Source organism: Canis lupus, chromosome 1, assembly GCF_048164855.1.
Source record: "Canis lupus baileyi chromosome 1, mCanLup2.hap1, whole genome shotgun sequence".
Taxonomy (NCBI): Eukaryota; Metazoa; Chordata; class Mammalia; order Carnivora; family Canidae; genus Canis; species Canis lupus.
Window position 1 is genome coordinate 9,090,130 of NC_132838.1, and position 19,189 is coordinate 9,109,318.

The 19,189-nt window shown below is 43.3% G+C and overlaps 1 protein-coding gene across 6 annotated transcripts in view; it reads left to right on the forward strand.

Annotated features, from left to right (window-relative positions):
• Positions 1–19,189, forward strand: part of CD226 (CD226 molecule) — a 116,505-nt gene that overhangs the window by 47,100 nt on the left and 50,216 nt on the right. For 4 of the 6 annotated variants that reach the window (XM_072820550.1, XM_072820568.1, XM_072820560.1 and 1 more), the window contains one exon: positions 12,949–13,308. In XM_072820550.1, the coding sequence (XP_072676651.1) occupies positions 12,949–13,308 (360 nt within the window). The remainder of the gene's footprint in view (positions 1–12,948; positions 13,309–19,189) is intronic. The other 2 variants (XM_072820551.1, XM_072820597.1) reach the window with 1 other exon arrangement.

A 19,189-nucleotide genomic window follows, 5' to 3' on the forward strand; every position in this document is an offset into this window, starting at 1 on the left:
ATGAACTTGAAATAAGCTCCTCTGGTCCTTCCTCTTATTGCCAATGGCATTAATATGAGGTAGTTGAGTAGAATCGAAGAAGAGCTCATCACATTCCTCAGGTTGGCCAAGGAATGCAGTTGCTCTCAAGGCTTTTTAGCAGGTTTCACCTGGCACAGCAAGAGCCATAGAGCTGTTTTGCATATGTTGGGTGGAATATTGTTAAAGACAGGTAGACCTTCAGAGCCAGAGGACTCTCACCTCTTGATCTATTTACAAACCAAACTCTTGGACAGCATTATAAATACGGGACACTTTTGATTGTTTTTCTAAAATAATGCCAAGAAAATATAATCATAACTATACTGCTTTTCCAATTTTGAAAGTGTCTGTAATAACAGTGATATATTTCCCCCAACTCACTGCGTTTCCAAAAAACTTCCTTAAGAACAATAGGGATTCCTAGAGAAGGCATGGGGTGCAATTTCTTCTTCCCACACTTTGGTAAGAGGCATCTTCTTTCTTCCTCTTCTATTCCTACGTATAAACCTCCAGTGCTCTGATCCTGTCTGAGATTTTCTCCTCTTTTCCTTGAGCCAGTCCCTAGTTTGGTGACTTATAGGCTGAGCATATGACTAGGACACCTGAGCCCTCACAGCAGCTCCTCCGGCCCATGAGATCTGTGCTGGCAAAGGCGCCAGGATCGTGTCCTTCTCAGCTGCTGTTGGCACTTATCCCATGCTTGGAAGCTCATGGTCAATGACAGAAGTTGTCAATAAAGAGCTAGGTACTGGTTTACCAGTTTTGCTCTAACGTGTTCTTTTTTTTTTTTTTTAATGTTTACACTATAATGCATAAACATAAATTAATGAAATTTTCTGTTAATTGCTTCAGGCAGTTTTCCATTTTAGAAGAGAAAAGGTTTGTTTTCTAGTTGTGGCCAAGCCAGTCCTTTCCCTATTTTTTTTTAAAGATAGATTTATTTATTTATTTATTTATGATAGACAGAAAGAGAGAGGCAGAGACACAGGAGGAGGGAGAAGCAGGCTCCATGCCGGGAGCCTGACGTGGGACTCGATCTCCGGACTCCAGGATCGTGTCCTGGGCCAAAGGCAGGCGCTAAACCGCTGAGCCACCCAGGGATCCCCCCTTTTCCTATTTTGAGAAGTGAGAAATTTAAATAGCCAAATAATCTGAGACCTATGACGATAATAAATCCCTTAAGGATGTTTATCTCCTCAATCAAGGACTGTTGTTTTAAAGCTCTGACGATCTATTCTCTAAAAACATTACAAGTTCCTTTTTATTTCTACAATATCCTTGATATTCTCCAGATCTCTCCTCCCTCCCCCATGGAGGATTTGGGTGGAGGGGCCAGTTCCCCCATCATAGGGTGCCAGCAGTGGGGCTTGGTCCAGAACAGAGAACAATGCCCTGGGGGCTGGTTTCCAGGGAAAGTCTCCTGGGTGAGGTCTAGACAATTTGCAGCTGCTGGGAGGAACAACTAAGGATGTGCAGTGGAGCTGTGTGTTCAGGTTGCTGACATCCACTGGGGCCTCAGTTTCCTTACCAGAAGTGCATATCACTGCCCCAGGGCCCTGAGGTGCCACCATACAGGGACCCTGAGTGGTGGGGTGTTTGAGGCGTCATGAGTGGATTTGTTTAATAGGTAGCTTGTGGCCTGAAGCAGACTGCTTGCTGATGAGTGTGGGACGAGGGACTTCCAGGACTCAGACAGCCAGTTGTTTCTCATCCCAGAGCTCTCCATGCCGCATAGAATTCCCAAGATCAGGGTAGTAGCAGCAGCAGCAGTAGTGCCTGGGGCCTGAATCAGCTGTCGTTCTCTGAGTGGACCTAAGGTACTCATTGGATCCCAGCTCATACTCTCCCTGCCCCTCCATCAGGCTGCACCCATACTCCCCACACACTGGAAGCCACCCAGCGCACCCTGTGGGCACAACTGCACCCTGCCGTTTTCCTGGTAAACCTCACACTCCACACCTACACACACACACACTCACGCACACACATGCATACAAAAGTTGCTTTGGAAAGGTCATGGGGTAGAGGCAGGGAAGACTTAGGGCTAACAGACCCAAGTAAAATGTTGCCGATGACGCTGGCCCAGTCAGGATGGCACATCTCCAGTGGCAACATGTGCTACCACCTAGTTACTAGTGCCAGGGTTCTCTGCCCGTCATAGGGCAGTGTCACTTAGGTCTAGGAAGTCTTTTTTTTTTTTTAAGATTTTATTTATGGATTCATGAGAGACAGAGAGGGGCAGAGACTTAGGCAGAGGGAGAAGCAGGCTTCCTGTGGGGAGCCAGATGCAGGACTTGATCCCAGGATCATGACCTGAGCCAAAGATAGACACTCAACCACTGAGCCACTCAGGTGCCCCCAGGTCTCGGATATTTTATTCTAGATATAAGAAACCAGTGAATTTAACTGTTTAAAAATTACAGTTTTCTAGGAATGGTCTGTAGACATGTTCTCTTAGATGCAGCACGCATTGAATGCTGAATAAATACACTGTTGTCTCCTTCCACTGCCATACCTATTTCATTTACTGATACATCCAAAATATCCTTTTAAATCCCAATGAATGGACACGAGAATACTTGTTTCCCTCATTCTACCGGTTCTTTGTGTCTATTTTCTGGACTACTCGCTGTTCCTGCCGACCCCACGGTTATAGCCAAGCCTGTCAACAGCCACATGCTCGCGCTGGCTTTTCAATACTGTTCTATTTTTCACCCTAACGTCATTATAGTTTGAACTAGATAATTTCAACCTCTCCTACCTTAGAGGGTTGTGAGAAATATTGTTGATCCTGCTATGGTTTGAAAAGCACCTAGAGCTTTTCAGAGAGAAGGTATTAAAGCCATAAATACTGCAGTGCTGGCTGGTGCTTAGGGGATCTGCCAAGAGGTACAGCTCCTGTGGGTGTGTGAAGTTGGCAAACTTGGGAATGAAGACCCAAACTCACTGGACCTGGACTGGAAAATATTACTTTAGGCTCTTGGGATCATCCACTGAATTTATAACACGGTGTCATCTTCAGAGATGGCTTCTCATCCATTTACTCTACAATATTTATGGAGCAACTTAAGGCACCTGGCATTGCGCTGAGATCCGATATATTGAAGACATGCCACCTTGAAGGCATCGAGAGTTTCCCAGGGTGGGGAGAAATGACAACAAATAAGAGACCACACAATAGAAAGTATAGAAGAGGGAGTGATTAGCCCATCTTAGGGTGAGTAAGAAAATACTTCCCCCAAGGAGGTGGTGTCACAGTTGAGTTTTATGGGATACGTAGTGATTTTCCTGGACCGGGATGGATGGAGTATATGAGGCCATCCAGAAGAAGGCATGACCGATGCATGATCATACGTGTGAGTGCTGTTCTTGGGGACAGCAGAGTTTATGGTAGATTCTAGTAGGAGATGAGACTGGAGACAGAGACAGGGGTAAAACCATGAAGGATTTTATAGCAGCAATGAGAAACCTTTGAACCTTTTAAAGCAGAGATGTGATAGGATCAGATTTGAATTGTGGCCACGTAGTTTTGGGTGCAGGGTGAATTGGTGGGAAAAAGAGCTAGAATTAGGGAGTTCACTTATGTATTTCAATGGTCCTGTTGAAGAAACACGGGGAAATTGAAAGGAATAGACTCTTATATCTGCATCCTATCTGGTTTCAAAGTTATTTTGCTGTGCGGCTTTCTCTGCCACCATGCTTAACCCCCTACAGATGAAACAAATGAATTTAGCAAATATTTATTGATCATCAAATATGTGCAAGATATAATACAAGGTATTCCTAGAGATCAAAACAAAGACAATTCACAACGTGCTACAATTACCTTGAGAACTCTTGGAACATGGTAGAGTAACAAGCAACAAATGAATATTTTAAAAATTATTTCTGCCTCCAAGGAGCTTGGCATCATCGAGAGAAGCAAGGTAGAAAGCACAGCGGTTCATATCTTGCGAGTGTAGCGATTTGTTATGCACAATTAGACATATGAAAAGAGTAAGGACTCCGTGGCCTTGGGCTACTATGGACAGATACTGTGGGACGAGGCAGGCAGGCTGGGCCTTGAAAGAACGAGCTAATAAGAGAAAGCCCCTGTTAGCAAAGAATTATTTCTGGAGGCCTCCTGCGGGCGCTCTGGTGTAAGTTCAAATTCTGGGTTCCAAGTAACATTGGTCAGGTTCCAGAACTGGGTCTGCCTTTGGTTGGTGTGTCTCAGGGGTCCCAGAGAGGAGGATAAAGGTGAAAGGGCCGTGTTAGGAAGTGTTCCCTGGGAAATCCATGAGGGTGGCCACGACTGAACAGGAAGGAGGCAGGGCAACGTCCAGGGAGGTTACCTGGAGCTCACCTGGGCTGAGGCACCTGAGGACCCCCGCCCCTGTCAGTCACCAGGCAAGGGTCCCTCTGAGTGTGTGGATCCCAGGAAAAGCAGGTTCCAGGCTCCCCGAGCATAGCAGCAAGTGCTGGCGGTTCGGGAGAAAGCACAGGGTGGGTGTGCCCCCGAAGCAGAGGGACCCCAGGGGGCGCACATGGAGTCCCGAAAGCCTTTGCTCTGCACCCATGCCAAGTGCCATCCTTGGCACTTCACCTTCACGGAGTTCCCTGCATGAGGGGGCTGTTTGCAACTTGGTGCTCAGGGGGAACCTAAGCAGAGGATCTGGTCTTCAGGTCTCCCCACTCATCTCTTGCCTTTATCCCTTGCAGGGAACACAAATGTTGCCTGAAAGTCTCAGCCCTCAAGATATCCTTTCTTAACCATGGTCAGTACAGTGTGAGATATTGTATCAAAATAGGGCTCCTATTCGGATTTCCAAAAGAGAACTGTAGGAGGGAATTTTGAGCTCGCTGTCTTTGAATGCTGTCGTCCTCACCGAGGAGAGATTTCTGCGGTGCTGAGATGCGAGGGCTGCACCTTCCCCTTCCCTCTTCGAGAATGCTTTCCGTTTCTGAGCTCACGTCTTTGCCTGTGGCATAGACAGACATTGCTTTTCAGTTGTGCAGAGTAAATTTAATTGGGAAGGAATCACAGCGGCAAAAACTGCGAGCCCCAACCTCCCGTGCAGTGGGTTTAAGGGCTTGCTTTTGCAGTGCGGTTCATTTTATGACATCTTCTCTTTCTATGGACGTTGAAGTAGGTGTGTCCCTCCTGTGTGTGCTTCTGGAACGTGTGTGTGATGCGTGCTGGGGATTTCCCCCATTTCTAGCATTTTTAGCATTGCATCGAGTTGCTTCTTAGTCATTTTTCATATGTCACGCATCGGAAATTCTACTTACTTGTTCTCCACGAAACTCACTGGAACCGTAAATGAAAACAGGGACACGGGCAGGAAACGTAGAAGGAAGGAGCTTGAACGAGGAAGAGGTGCTGTGAGGGCGTGAAGCTCATTTAGCCAATCGAGTGTCTTGTGTTTGGTGCCCTCAGCAGATTTTCTTTGGGCAAATAGCTGTATTTGGTGGAGACCTTTGACTGACCTTGCAGAGCCAGTCAGCCAACAGCAAGCCAGGGTCACCCCCTTTCCATCCCAGGGTTTCTGTAGGTACAATGACCCAGCTATGTCTCTCCACGAGCTCACACCTGTGCTATCTTTTGTCTTCACATCAATACAGTTTTTATTGAAGGAGTGAACGCATGAGTGAGCGAATGAACGAATGGATGGATGAATGAATAGTGAAAGAGCTAACGTTATGTCATGTCCTGTTTGTGTTCTGTCTTCCTGTCAAGTCTCCCCACTGCCCACCCTGCCCTTGCAGATGCTCCCCAGGATGCGGGGTGGCCTGGGCCGCACCAGGCCGTGGTCTCAGCTTCCTTTTCCCCAGGCCTGTGTGTCCCTGGCCCCTGGCCTATGGGAAACTACTTTCTTCCCTTTCACTTGGAAAGCAATCTAATGGACGATTTCACACTACAGTGTTGGCGTCTGCTGGGGGCTGAGGTGGTTATGTGCATTTTAATGAGGTCGAGTGAAGACATTGATTTCTCATTATAGGATTTAAGGCATCATAAAGTAAAACATTTAGGAACAGGGGGTTCCTGGGACCTGCCAGTTGCAGATGGGAAGGAAAACTATGCTGTGCAGTGCCTGACAGGCTGGGGCTGGGATGGAACCTGGGCCTGGGGCAGCTCCCTGAGCTTCCCCCCTCACGGGGACTCCCTCCTCGGCCACCCTCCAGCCGTGTGACTCGTCTCGGGGTTGTTGGCAGTGGGGACTAAACGACAGAGCACATGTGATGCCTTTAGTGCTGGCACGCGGTAGAGGCCCATTTGACGTGTATTATTACTTTGCCTTTTAAATATGTGGAAAATGTTGAAAGTAACTGAAACGAAATGCTTACTGTAGTCTGCAGTGACAAGCCACTGACACCATCTATCCTCTAGCAGGAGGCGATTAGGGTTCATGTTAAGCGTTAGATTCCTTTTCCTTAAAACTCCAGGCAGAAAGTCTGCGTTAAATTTCCACGTCAGTGAGGCCACTGGCTAACCTTTTAGCAGAAAACACGCCAATGCTCTTGGGCTATGTTGTCTCATCTTTCAGTTTTACAAGACCTCAGAACTATACTATTTAAAATTCATATGTCCCATGAGTCATTTACTTTTCTGGTTGGGAGGAACTGTAGAGATGCTCAAAAGTCAGACTTTTTCACATACTTTCAATGAAGCCCATGGTAGCAACTTTAAAAAAAAAACAAAACAAAGCACAAGTCTCATTGTCCTCATTGTATGGTGACAGAGAGATTGAAATGTGCTTTTTACCAATTAAAACCTGTGAGCAAAATTTGTATATGAGGATCCAGGGTGGTCCTTCAGACAGCCTTTCCCAAGCTTTGGGGTCTGGGGGACTCTGGCCACAGTGGTTCCTTGAATCACAAGGTGGGGATCTGAACCACCAGTGTGTTGGGGCCTGAGCTGTGTTTTTCATGTTCTCTGGTGCTCAGATGGGGCATTGCAGCTGCGTCGTGCCACAAACCTTCCCCTTACGTGGATCTTCGGGACTGAGTCTCTGATTTGCCATCCAGGATGTGTTCGCCTGATTCTAGTTACTCCTTTGGTTGAGACAAGTGGCCTTGCTTGGCCTGCAGCCACGACAGGTTTGGCAGGTTGTGTTTTTATCTCTGAACGCAGCTCTCATTCTTCCCACTTTATCTGTGCTTTTCAGTCAAGCAATCTTTGAGCTTATTTTTTTTTTATCTTGTTTGGCTTCTTTACCTTTATCTTCACTTTACATGAAGGACAGGAAATGACAGTCATGGGGAGGGAGCTGGTGAAGACCGCTGATTTCCCTAACTGGGTGGCTGGCCCTGCTGCTTCTGGTAGGTTCTGGTAAGATCCAGACTGTACGAGAAATGAAAGCCCGATGAAGTCTTCACCCCACCTCCTCCCATCCCTGTGGTGGTGTGGTGTGTGAGGCCTGTCTCGACAAGATACCATAGCCTTGGAGGGGAGGTATTGTCTCCTTGTCGTCTCTCCTCTGGAGCTGGACATCTCAGACTGAGTGTCCACTAGGGTCAGCACCAGGCCTCTCTCCTCACTTCTGGTAGTTTCTGGCAACCTTTGGCATTCCTTGGTTTGTGGACACTTTACTGTGGCCTCCGCCTTCACCTTCACAGGACATTCTCCCCGGGTGTATGACTGTGTCCCCTCATCATGGTCATGTTGGATTCAGGATGGCCCCACCCACACTGTGACCTCATCCTCACTAATGACCTCTGCCATGACCCTCCCTCCACATAAGGTCACATGCTGAGGCACTAGGCATTAGGAATTCTGGGGTGGGGGTGGGGGGGATACAATTCAACCCATGACCACCCCCTGCCCCAAGCATCATCTGGGAACATTCCAGCTGTTGGGAGAAATGCCAACCCCACCTCTTAAATTGCCTTCTGCATTTGAAATGATGGCAGCACAGGGTTTTACAGGGTGGCCAGGGGTGTGTGGTATACAGCTTGCAGGACCACTGCCCTGTTCTCAGGCTAATGGCTACTGTTTGCTCCAGTTTCTGTTCTTTTTTTCTTTTTTTTTTTTAATTTTAAAATTTATTTGAGAGAGAGAGAGAGCAAGCGCACCAGCAGGGGGAGAGGCAGAGGGAGAAGGAGAAAAAGAAGGAGAAGCAGGCTCCCCACTACTTTTTCTTTATTTTTAAAAATGAAAGTATTCACTATTCAGGTGAAATATACCCTGACATTAGTTTCAGGTGTACCACATAATGACTTGATATGTATATTGGGAAATGATGACCCTCTATAAGTCTAGTTAACAACTGTCTCCATACATCGTCATGAAATTTTATATTTTCTTTGGTGAGCACTTTGAGGGTGTGTAATCTCTTAGCAAGTGCTTATTTTTGAAATCTTTATCTCAGGTGACTTTGAATATTTCCTTAGTCATTACACAGTCAACATTTTATTTTGCATTTAAATGGGATGCTTTATATTTGAGAATTTTTAGAAAAGCTCTCTATCGAGCACGTACATAGTCTAGGCACAGTTGGGAATATGCAAAGCTACTACTATTATCGCTTCTAATTAGCTGGAGTAATAGTAGTGCTCCTGCAGATAGCTTAGGGCAGTGCTGGCTGTTTAATTTTTAGCCTATTTTAAACATAAGAGCAAGTTATTGTCTTGTGCTTTGGAAACCCTGGGGAGAGGCCCAACTACACAGGGCCTGTGCATTTGGACATCACATAAGAGATGGTTGAAAATTGCAAGGAGGGGGGATGACCCAGGGATGGCAAGTGGAGGGGGACGGGCATCGGAACCCTGGCGGAGACAACAACATTTTAAAAGACCAGCAGAGGGAAAAGGGCCACTGAGGAAGACTGGGGAGGAAGGTCAGAAAGGAGGGAGGATGAGCAGAGGCATGCAAGGCCAGGAAGTTCCCAGGAGGGCAGAGCATCCAGGAATCAAGGTCAAGAACGTGCATGACTTGCAATGCTGGAGAATGGGAGGACTGGTTCCTCAGTGCATTGAAGCACACATGAGAAATGAGGCAGCGTCGGGAGCAGTGGGATTCCTTCCAGAATTCTGAATGAATACAGAAGAAGAGAAAGGGAACAGACAGCACCACAGAGTCCAAAACTGGTTTTCAGGGGTGAGAGAGATTCCACGTGGAGCCGAGGAGTTTTGTGTCTTCCATACTCTCAGGGACTGCTCCCAGAGTGTCCCTCGACATGTTTCTCTGCTCTTTGTAGTTCTGTAAATTGGTAGTTAGATTTAGAGGCTTGAGCAGGGTCAGACTGGGTTGGGTTATTTGGGGAAGGCTACTATTTTCAAAGTGGCATCGTAGAAACATGAATTTTTTTTTTTTGTGAATTTGCAGACATTGATGATCATTGCCTGGAATGATGAACTCATCTGGGCATTACGCATAATATTTCAAACACATTTCTCAATATGAGAGGTTTTATGGAGGTGCATATCCCCCTCCCCCAACTCAGTGGGTACACACCACATATTGACTGCAACATGAAACTACAAATCAATTTTTTTATTCAAGAATTATTTCTTGACATCTCTGGTATATGCCAAGCACTATATAGAATGATGTATAAAGGTCTATACAAAGGTCTGGGCCTATGAAGCTTCTAGTAAATGGACTCAGGGTTTTGGAAGTTGCTGAGCGATATTGCAGAGCTGCTCATACTGCATGCAGAGCCACTGTCTGGTGAGGATGGTGAAGGAGGATGGACTAGCAGCTGGAGATGTGATGGTGGCCTGGGGCATATGGCATGATGCACAATGTGGGGTACCTAGGCATTAAGTGGTGCTTGGAAGCACTGAGATAATTTTTAAAAAACATCTCTTATTGTGTCAGAAAACTCCTATACAAAGTATAGAGAATTTCATCGTATTATCCTATAATAAAATCATGTAAAAACGAGCAAATTTATCAGAACAAAATCCTGCATGCAGATAGCACCCAGTGTTGGTGAGGATGTGAAGTAACAGGAAGTCTCTTTCATTGCTGGTGGGCATGTAAAATGCTGTGGCTTGCCAGTTTCTTACACAATTAAATATACTCTTGCCCCACAATGCAGCAATCATACTTCTTGATCTATGCCCAAAGGAACTAAGAACTCTTGTCCACACAAAACCTTGCACGTGGCTTGTTCATAATTGCCAACACTTGGAAGCAACTAGCACATCCTTCAGTAGGTGAATGGGTAAATAAACTGTGGTCTGTTCAGACAATGGAATATTATTCGACACTAAAAAGGTATGAGCTACCAGATGGGGAAAACACATGGGGGAAACTTAAGTGCTCGTTACCGTGTGAAAGAAGCCATTCTGAAAAGGCTGCATACCATATGATTCCAATGGTATGACATTCTGGGAAAGGCGCAAGTATGGAGGCAGTGAGAAGATCAGTGGTTGCCAAGGGTTGAGGGGAGGGAGGGATGAATAGGAGGACCACGGAGGATTTTTAGGGCAGCATGTGACACAACGGTGGATATGTGTCCTTACATATTTGTCCACACTCTTAGAATGTACATGGAAAGTGGACTCTAATGTAAACTATGGGCTTTGGGTGATTGCAACATGACAATATAGGTCCTACTTGGTAAAAAAAATATATTGTGTGATGGAGGATGTTGATAGCGAGGAGGGTCTGTGTAGGAGGAAGGAGGAAATATGTGGGAAATCTCTGTACCTTCCTCTCAATTTTGTTGTCAACCAAGATTGCTCTAAAAAATAGTCTTTTAAACAAAACGCAACACAGTCTACTCTATGTTTATGCTGAGAATTAATATATCACTAAATAGAAACACAAACTTAACTGGTGCTTATTATTTTCATTTCTATTTTTAGGGTTCTCATCGAACTTTTTCTTCCCTATCGACCACAGCACTTTGATCCCTATTTATGAAGATGCACTTTCCAACTCTAAGGACTCCAAGGGTCCTGTCATGTGTGGGGTTTTCAGGTGGATGTTTGCAGGGTCATTTCCTGTCGCCTTACATGTGCCAGGTGACATGAACAAGCAGCAAGCAACGCACGAAGCCAGGCAGGCTCTGTAGAACTCCTCTGGGTCTCGGTTTTTATCTGACGCCAAGCAGCTCTTCTGTTCACCTGGGAAGGTTAACTGGGGACTGCTCTGGGCCTCAGAACCACCTGCCTCTGAGGGGGGGGCGCTGCTTCGTTCAGTCCAGTCCCATGTCTACTGACGGGTGGGTCTGGGTCCTTACCTAGAGGCTGGCTGTGCAAACTCCCCAGCTGGCTCGGGGGCCTCCCCCTGAGGCCCAGAGACCTGGCTGGTCAGCACTGGATACTGCCTTCATTGCTTTGTGGGCTAATGCAGACGTTCCTAAGAGAGGCCCTTCCTGTGCAGTCAAGTCAACATTACACGGGGTCACTTCCTGAGAACAGGTGTTGGTGACATGGGCAGATAAAGCTCCTGAGGTGGGTGGAGGGTTGCATCACAGAGGAAGACAACAAAACAGCAGGTGTGTCAGGCTGAAGACAAACATCGGAACCGTTCAGGGCCAGCCAGCCTCCCTGTGATTTCTGATGGTCCAGCACATCTTACACAAACATTTGTTTTGTTTTTGTTTTTGTCTTTTTCCTTTCTTTTATTTCCTTCTATTTTTCCAGCATGGTGTACTTGTATCTGATTTAGCCTTTCATTTATATTGTCTCTCATTTCTTTCTCTTGTATCTTCCCTTCCCTGTCTTAATTTTAATTTCTTATTTGTTTTTTGTAAACTTTTATTGTCTTATTTTTTCCATTTCTTAAGAATTTTCCCCTTTTTCTTTTCCCCTCCCTCTCCCCGTTCTTCTTTTGGCTTTTTTTTTTTTTTTTTTTAAGATTTTATTTATTTGAGAGAGTGAGCACAGAGCACAGGAGTAGGGGGAGGGACAGAGGGAGAAGCATACTCCCTGCTGAGCAGGGAGCCTGATGCGGGGCTCCATCCCAGGACCCCGAGATCATGACCTGAGTTGATGGCAGCTGCTTAATTCACTGAGCCACCCAGGCGCACCGTTGGCTTTTTTTTTAAGAGGTAAAATGCTTCCTGTGTGCTTGTTAAGTGGGTAAAGTGTTAACTTCGATAATAGTAGTATGATTACAAATTGAAAAACCAGAGTGCTGTGGTTTTTTTCTCTTTTCAACAACATTTTGACACATGAAATCACTTGTCAAAGAAAAGAAGCTAGTTTTTGGTGGAGATGAAACTATTATAGACTTAGTTTTCCAGATTAATATAGACAGCAAACCTGTGTTTGTTCTTCTTTCAAGTGTGGCTTCTCCTCTCTTCTCCTGTCCCCTCTACTCTTGTTTTTTCTTTTTTAATTTGAAGTCAGGAAAATGGCCCAGAACGATGTGGTGCTTATTTACAGTGTGCTCTGTGCTGGGTATTTCAGCTATGGTGGTAGGAAGGTGGGAAGATATTGAACGACTTTCTTGGTACCTCGGGTTTTAAATCTCATGTGAACCCCTACTCTATGTATGCGTCAGACAACCTGTATATCTGGAAAATAAGTTTATGTATGCATTTATTCAAATGAAAATGATTTGATATCTCTTCAATAATCATTAAAATTTTAGCATGATCACAATCTGGATACAATCTTTGAGTCATCAGCCCAACATTACTACAGAATAGTCTTGTGAAAAAAAAAAAAAGAATAGTCTTGTGAAATTCAGCCTCTTGATAAGATCATTACCAAGAAGAGTACCAGGAGTTTTGATTACATTTCTTGTTATATGGTTAACCATGTCAAAAAACCTCAAGGAAATATGTGTGAACAAGTATATCGTCTTTTCTATTTATTCATTAGCCTTTTCCAAAGGTCCTTTCCTTACAAAAATGTGTCATAAAGGTGGCATTTACAGTTGATGCAACTATGTTAAATACTTTTGATAGAACTTTATGGGTAGCTTCCACCTTTGCACCCCAAAATTTGAGGCCCTACATGTAATCATTTGCTTCTTGTTTTCAGATAGTTTTGAGATAGCTGCACCATCAAATAGGCACATAGTCTCCGAACCTGGAAAAAATGTCACGCTCACCTGTCAGCCTGCCGGGAAGTGGCCAGTACAACAAGTTACATGGGAAAAGATCCAGCCCCATCAGATCGACATCTTGACTATCTGTAACTTGTCCCAAGGGAAGAGTTATGCTTCAAAGTACCAAAGAGAGATATGGAGCAGCTGTAGTCAGGACATGAGGAGCACCTTCATCATCATGCCCCATGTTACGGCCTCTGACTCGGGACTTTACCGCTGTTGTTTCAAGGCCAGCACAGGAGACAGTGAAACATTTGTGATGAGGTTGACTGTTACCGATGGTGAGTACAATGGTGAGTATGAGTATGTTATGGATGTCTTCAAGTGTTCAAAATGGATAAGGCCAACCACATGGGTTGGTTTCTGTTGTCTTTTTCATGACTCTGGTATTCAAAATAGTTTTTAACAATGGAGTTTAGGTAAGTTGTTGGTTATTGACTGTTACTATTTGGTTTTTCTTTATCTTGTTAATCCATCAGTCACAGATTTAACAGTTATAGAACTTTCCAGTTTCTTGATCTGCCACATTCCTGAAATAAAAAAAAAAAATCCGTAAGTCTAAAAATACATAGTATCAATAGCCTGTAAGTTTCAGTTGCATAACTTCTATTTGTTCTCCACTACTTTGCAGCTTCTTGAGGGTAGTGACTCTGTTTTATGATCCTCAAGTATCCTCAGCAATAATAAAACGGTGCTGGATTGGTATTTGCTGAGTTAGTGTTGAGCAGAGTGGAAGTTTAGAAATATTTGATAATGTTGCTCCTTTGTCACCTCAGAGCTTTGATCCCTTCAATTGTTTTTGGCCCTGGGAGCAGAAACAGATTGGCCTTCCCGACCTCTCAACCTGAGCAGGCTCCCCCCAAAGCCCAGTACTAATTTTGTATTAGTAATTTGTTTCCTGCGTCATAATGAAGCCCTGATTGCGTGAGCTGCAGGACCCACAGAACGTGTGTGAGGATAAGAAAAAGCGACTTTTCACCTCCTGAAATGCAAGTGTGAAGAAGCCTAGATAGTGTGTGCAGGGGTCTCCAGTAGGACCAAGTGAGAGGAAGGCCATCTAAGGCTCTCCCACTTCTGCCTCTGGGCAAGTTTTCTCATAGCAGAATAACATGTCAGAAGAATAATTTTTGCTGGTGACAGAAATTATATTAATTTTTTCCTTCCTTCCTTCCTTCCTTCCTTCCTTCCTTCCTTCCTTCCATCCACTTCTCTCTCTCACCCTTTCTTTCACCTGCCTCCAGCCAGCAATGGGCCTTGGCCTGTGTGTAGACTTCTAGAACTAAGGTTTCTTGGCATTTGGTTGTCCCTCTATAGACTCTGCTTGTATTGGAGGCTGATGTCTATTCCTGCATTGGAAAGGAAGAAGAACAGGGTTTGTGTCTGGGGCAGCTGTGTGTGCTAAGGAGGACATTTGGCAAAGGGCAGCACTTTCTTATACATCATCTCCTTGGACCACATCGAGCCTTCTTTGCTTCTTGTATGGCAGTGTGGGCTATGGGGGAGACCAAAATTGTTCTGAGAACTTGATGTGAAGGAGGGGTAATGGAATATGTGGGGGAGAAAAATTCATAAAGTTTCTTCATTTTAAGTGTTGACTCCATTCCTTCAGATGTTTATACAAAATATTTTGTACCTTAAAAACAAAACCTTTGCATTACAGAAATGTTTTTTTAAAACTGGCCAGGAAAAAAAAGTCATTAATCTTCTCTCAGAGACAAAGGCAAAGAAAATTTCTCTTCAGAAAAATATCATAAAGAACCTTTTCAAACACATATGAAATATGTTCTTTTCTATTATATGTTGAAAAATTAATTATAAATGTCTTAAATCATAAAAAGGAGGTAATAGGTTTTTAAGAGATAGTTATTTGACTCTTACTAATTAATAAAAATGTCTTTCACTTTAGACATGACTAAATTTCCTGCAAAAAACTATAGCATAAGCTGCAAACAATGTGAAGGTGATTGAATGTAATAGTCAATATTATTAGTGTCCACTTGTTTGAACACCTGCAAAATGGCTTTTTGACATTCAATTGGCAGGTTAAGAGAATATCAACAGAGCTTATTAGTAAAAAGTTATAATTGATGGAAAATGCCCAGCTGTTGGTTCTGTGTTCTGTTCTGGTTCAATTCCTCTTAAAAATAAATGTAAGTAAAGATTGAAAATAAAAAAGTCAGATGGAAAGCAGAAATAGATTACTTGCGTTTGCTCTGATGTGATTTGATTATTTCAAGTCTTGAAGCTGTTTGGTCAAAAATCAATGTAGGGATTAAAGCAGAGAGACAGGTATAAGATGTGGAGCAGATTTAATTTATTTCAACTGTCAAGGGAAAGGTGATTGTGACACAAATTTTATAAACTGCTGTACGTCCTTTTGTTGGCTCTCATCAACTTCTTGTATAGGATCCAAAGGAGAGATTTTCATGACTGTCATATTCTACACACACACAGGGCTCTTCCCTGTGCTTGTGTTCATTTCCAGACAAGTACCAGGTCCTCAGTGGTTACCCAAAAGATGACACAATGCCAACCAGCATGCCGTATATCCAGTTCCTGACATATTTTGAACAGAGTGAGAAAGGTGGCAAAAGCGTGTGTTGAAACCGAATTTCCTATGAACTATCTTGGCTGAGGGAAAGACATTTGTCTCTTATCCTATGCACTCAGGACCTGGGAAATAGTTTGAAATAGCTCCAGACTGACTTCTCTGAATTTGAAATTTGTCTAGACCACAGAGGCAAGAAACAGCGAGGGGGGAAATGTGTGTATATTGACAGTGACCAAGATTATTCTTTGGCCCTTCACATCCTCTAGATTGTCATCAGTCGTGAGGAAAGCATTTTAGTTTCCACCAAAAGACTTTGTGAAGCCTTTTAGTATTAACTAAATTATGTTGAGACTACTATTGTTTCAACTGAGCTTATTGATTATGAAAAGGATGAGGATCAAAGAAATAAAATTAGCTCTCTCAGAAAGTTTCCAGGGGAGACTAGTTGTGAGCAAACTTCTGTCTGCCACCGTGAACAGTATTGGTCCTCATGTCCTATCTCACCTTCTGCCACTGATGAGGCCACTCAGCTGAACCGCCGAATTCTGACTGATGTTTGGAGCAGAGGAAAGAGACAGAGCATGAGAAGTAATACAAAAAATGCACGGGGTCGGGGGAGGAGAGAGAAGGAAGTTGTGTGTGGGTGACTGCAATCAAATGACTAGGTTGGTACAGAGATTTTTGAGTTATGGCTTAATATAAAGGAAGGGAGGTTCGGTTAGGCAATGACTTGGTAGCAATTCTGGATCTCACGCAAGAGCATGAAAGCCACTATTGATTCTTGACCAAAATGGCAAAATGGTATTTGAGGAAGTGTCAGGGAAATTGTTGGGTGCAGAAGCAAAAAGAGAAATTTGAGACACAGGAAACTAGCCACGAGTCATTTGTAATAGTGCATGAATGCTTGAGCGCTCCTACTAGGCTGTCGCTATCACATACTAGATTTTTGGGCACAAAACAGAGCCCACTCCAGACAGACAGATTTCAAATAGTGCCTCCACCAGGCAGGCAAAACAGAAAAAGATGCCCCTTCCTCTGGGATGCTGCAGACTCCAAAGCTTGTGTGCAGGCTTGGTGGGGGGTGGTGCCCAGGCTCCTCACCCACTTTGGCTGGCACCAAGGTGGCCTGGCCAAGGGCGGAGAGAGGTTAATGTGATTGGAACGTCAGCTTGTGCTTGCATTGGCCTCGTCAGTCACTCACACTTTCTTACTTTCTCCTCTTCCCAACCAACCTAATAATTTTCATGCCATTTACCTTCTTTCCTTTAGAGTTTCCATCAGATCTCCTCCATCTTCATGATTTTTCCTTAGCCCAAACTGCTTGCCTGCCATGAAGCTACCAAACATTTTGAATTTCTCAAACTTTTGTAACTTGAAATACATACCCTTGCATCACTGAATAATTGCATCTGTTTGCAATGGTCCAGACACTTATGTTAGAAATTTCTTGGGGTGACTGGGTGGCTCAGTTGGTTAAGTGTCTGCCTTCAGCTCAGGTCATGATCTCAGGGTTCTGGGATAGAGCCTCACATAGGGTTTCCTGCTCAGCAGGGGAGCTTGCTTCTCCCTCTGTTCCTCACCCTGCTTGTGCTTGCTCTCTCTCTCAAATACATACATAAATACATACATACATACATACATAAATAAATAAATAAATAAAATTTTTAAGAAGTTTCTTGTGATTGGTGATTATGGCATCTTTGCTTAGGGTTGTCAAAATATCTTTCCAGAATGTTCTCAATATGTGTTTCTTGACTGATTCTTTGTATTTTTATATTTTTATATGCTCTGGTATATTTCTATGTTTTACTTATATTCTAGAATGTGTCCATTTTATTTTCATGTTTTCTAGCTAGATTATTTCTAGATTTTCTTCATCAACATTTAACATTTGAGGTTTAAGGATTGCTGATCAAAGAAACCTAAACTCCGAGGAGATCAGTTGGAACGTTTTGGGAGAAAACTTTCATGAATTTTGTTTACATGTATAGCTTTCAAGAAGGCCTATTTCTTTTCTTAACTTTATTTTTCTTGTTTTGCATGTTTTGTATAAATGGTGATAATTGCAAGTCACTGGACCTGGCGGATGGGGTTTGTAAGTGAGAATTACAGAAGTATTCACTAGGAGATCATAGGGCTCCAGTGAAGGGAGTCAGCCCAGATGTTTCTTCTGTGAGGTATAGGGTTAACAAACAAGTAGGAGCATAAAGGAATAGTGTGCTATAGGTTGCAAATCTTGTCTTTACATGGCTTGTTAGAGGTTGACTTTGGGACTCTGTTCCTGAGTCGAACTAGAAGACCATGGAAGTAGAGAAATGAACTTTGTTTATTTCTTTGGTGTTCAGTTTCCACTAAAATGCAACTAGTTTGCTCCCAGGTGATTTGAATTCCCAAACAGTTTTGGATATAGACAAGATAATTTTTTTCTTTTAGGGATCCACTTATCTAGAACCTTCTGTCCCAGCCTTATGAATTTATGATAGATGTGAATATTGAAGGCATGGGGGTTGTCTGAGCTGGTATCTGCTGCAATGTCAGATATGTCTATTTCCACGGTGTAGCACGATGAACTTCTACTTTTTAATATCTTCATCTACAGAGAAAAGTAATGTTCCTGACAGTTTCTTTACATAATTAGAACCAGAGCACCAGAATCCAAGAGCACTGGTGTCACTGCTCACAAGTTAAAATAGCCTCTACTGAAGTGGATCAACTGCAATTTTCAGCTCAGTTAAGTTTTTAAAATTCTGGGTGATAACTGGATATCCAGATGAAACATACCGTTTCCAACATCACAAGTGAGTTGATTACTCAATCATGGCCCATTATGTCTCTGTGTCTTTACAGTTGCCTCTGCCCAAATCAGTTCTTCCAGGAGACATTGCATTTAAAAAAAAATTAAAAAAAAAAAGGCAGCTAACTAGTTTGTTTTGTAAGCCCCACGTATTGATTTATTCATCTTTCCTAATGCACAAAATCCTGGAATGTTTGCCTGCAGTCATTTTTGTATACATACCATATTTGTGTAGATAAACAAGGTAGTGAATGGAATAATAATAATGAGAGAAGGAAATGCTGAAAGACCTCGTGCTAAGTTGATTTGATGATGCTGTTTCAAAGGAGCATTGTTGGTGTGTGTTACTACCTTACACATGCAAAGGGAGTACAAGTTGTACTTGTTTTCCACCATTGTACACAATGTAAATTAGTAACCTCCTAAGCCTAGAAACTGCTTTTCTTTAAGCAGATCTTTATCCTCACCTGAATTTCAAACAATTTTCATGAAGTCTTCCTCACCCGAGGATCTTAGAGTACAGCTAGGGATTCAAGTTCAAGTTCAGATAAGTGTACTGAATTTCTTCCCACTTAAAATCCAAAGACCTGCCTAATGACTCCAACTGTAAAACAGCCATTTATACTCTTTTGTCATGCATGGGATTTTTTTTTTTTATGTAAAACATCTGAGAATTGTGAACAGCTTGAGGTTATCTCCAGAGCCTTACTAGGTACTGAGCATAGATGATTGCATGAAGTTTTCCCTAAAAGCAAGTAGAAAATTACTTAAAATTTAAAAAAAAAAATAGTCTTCATGTACGATTAATGGCCTTTCATTCTTAATAGCA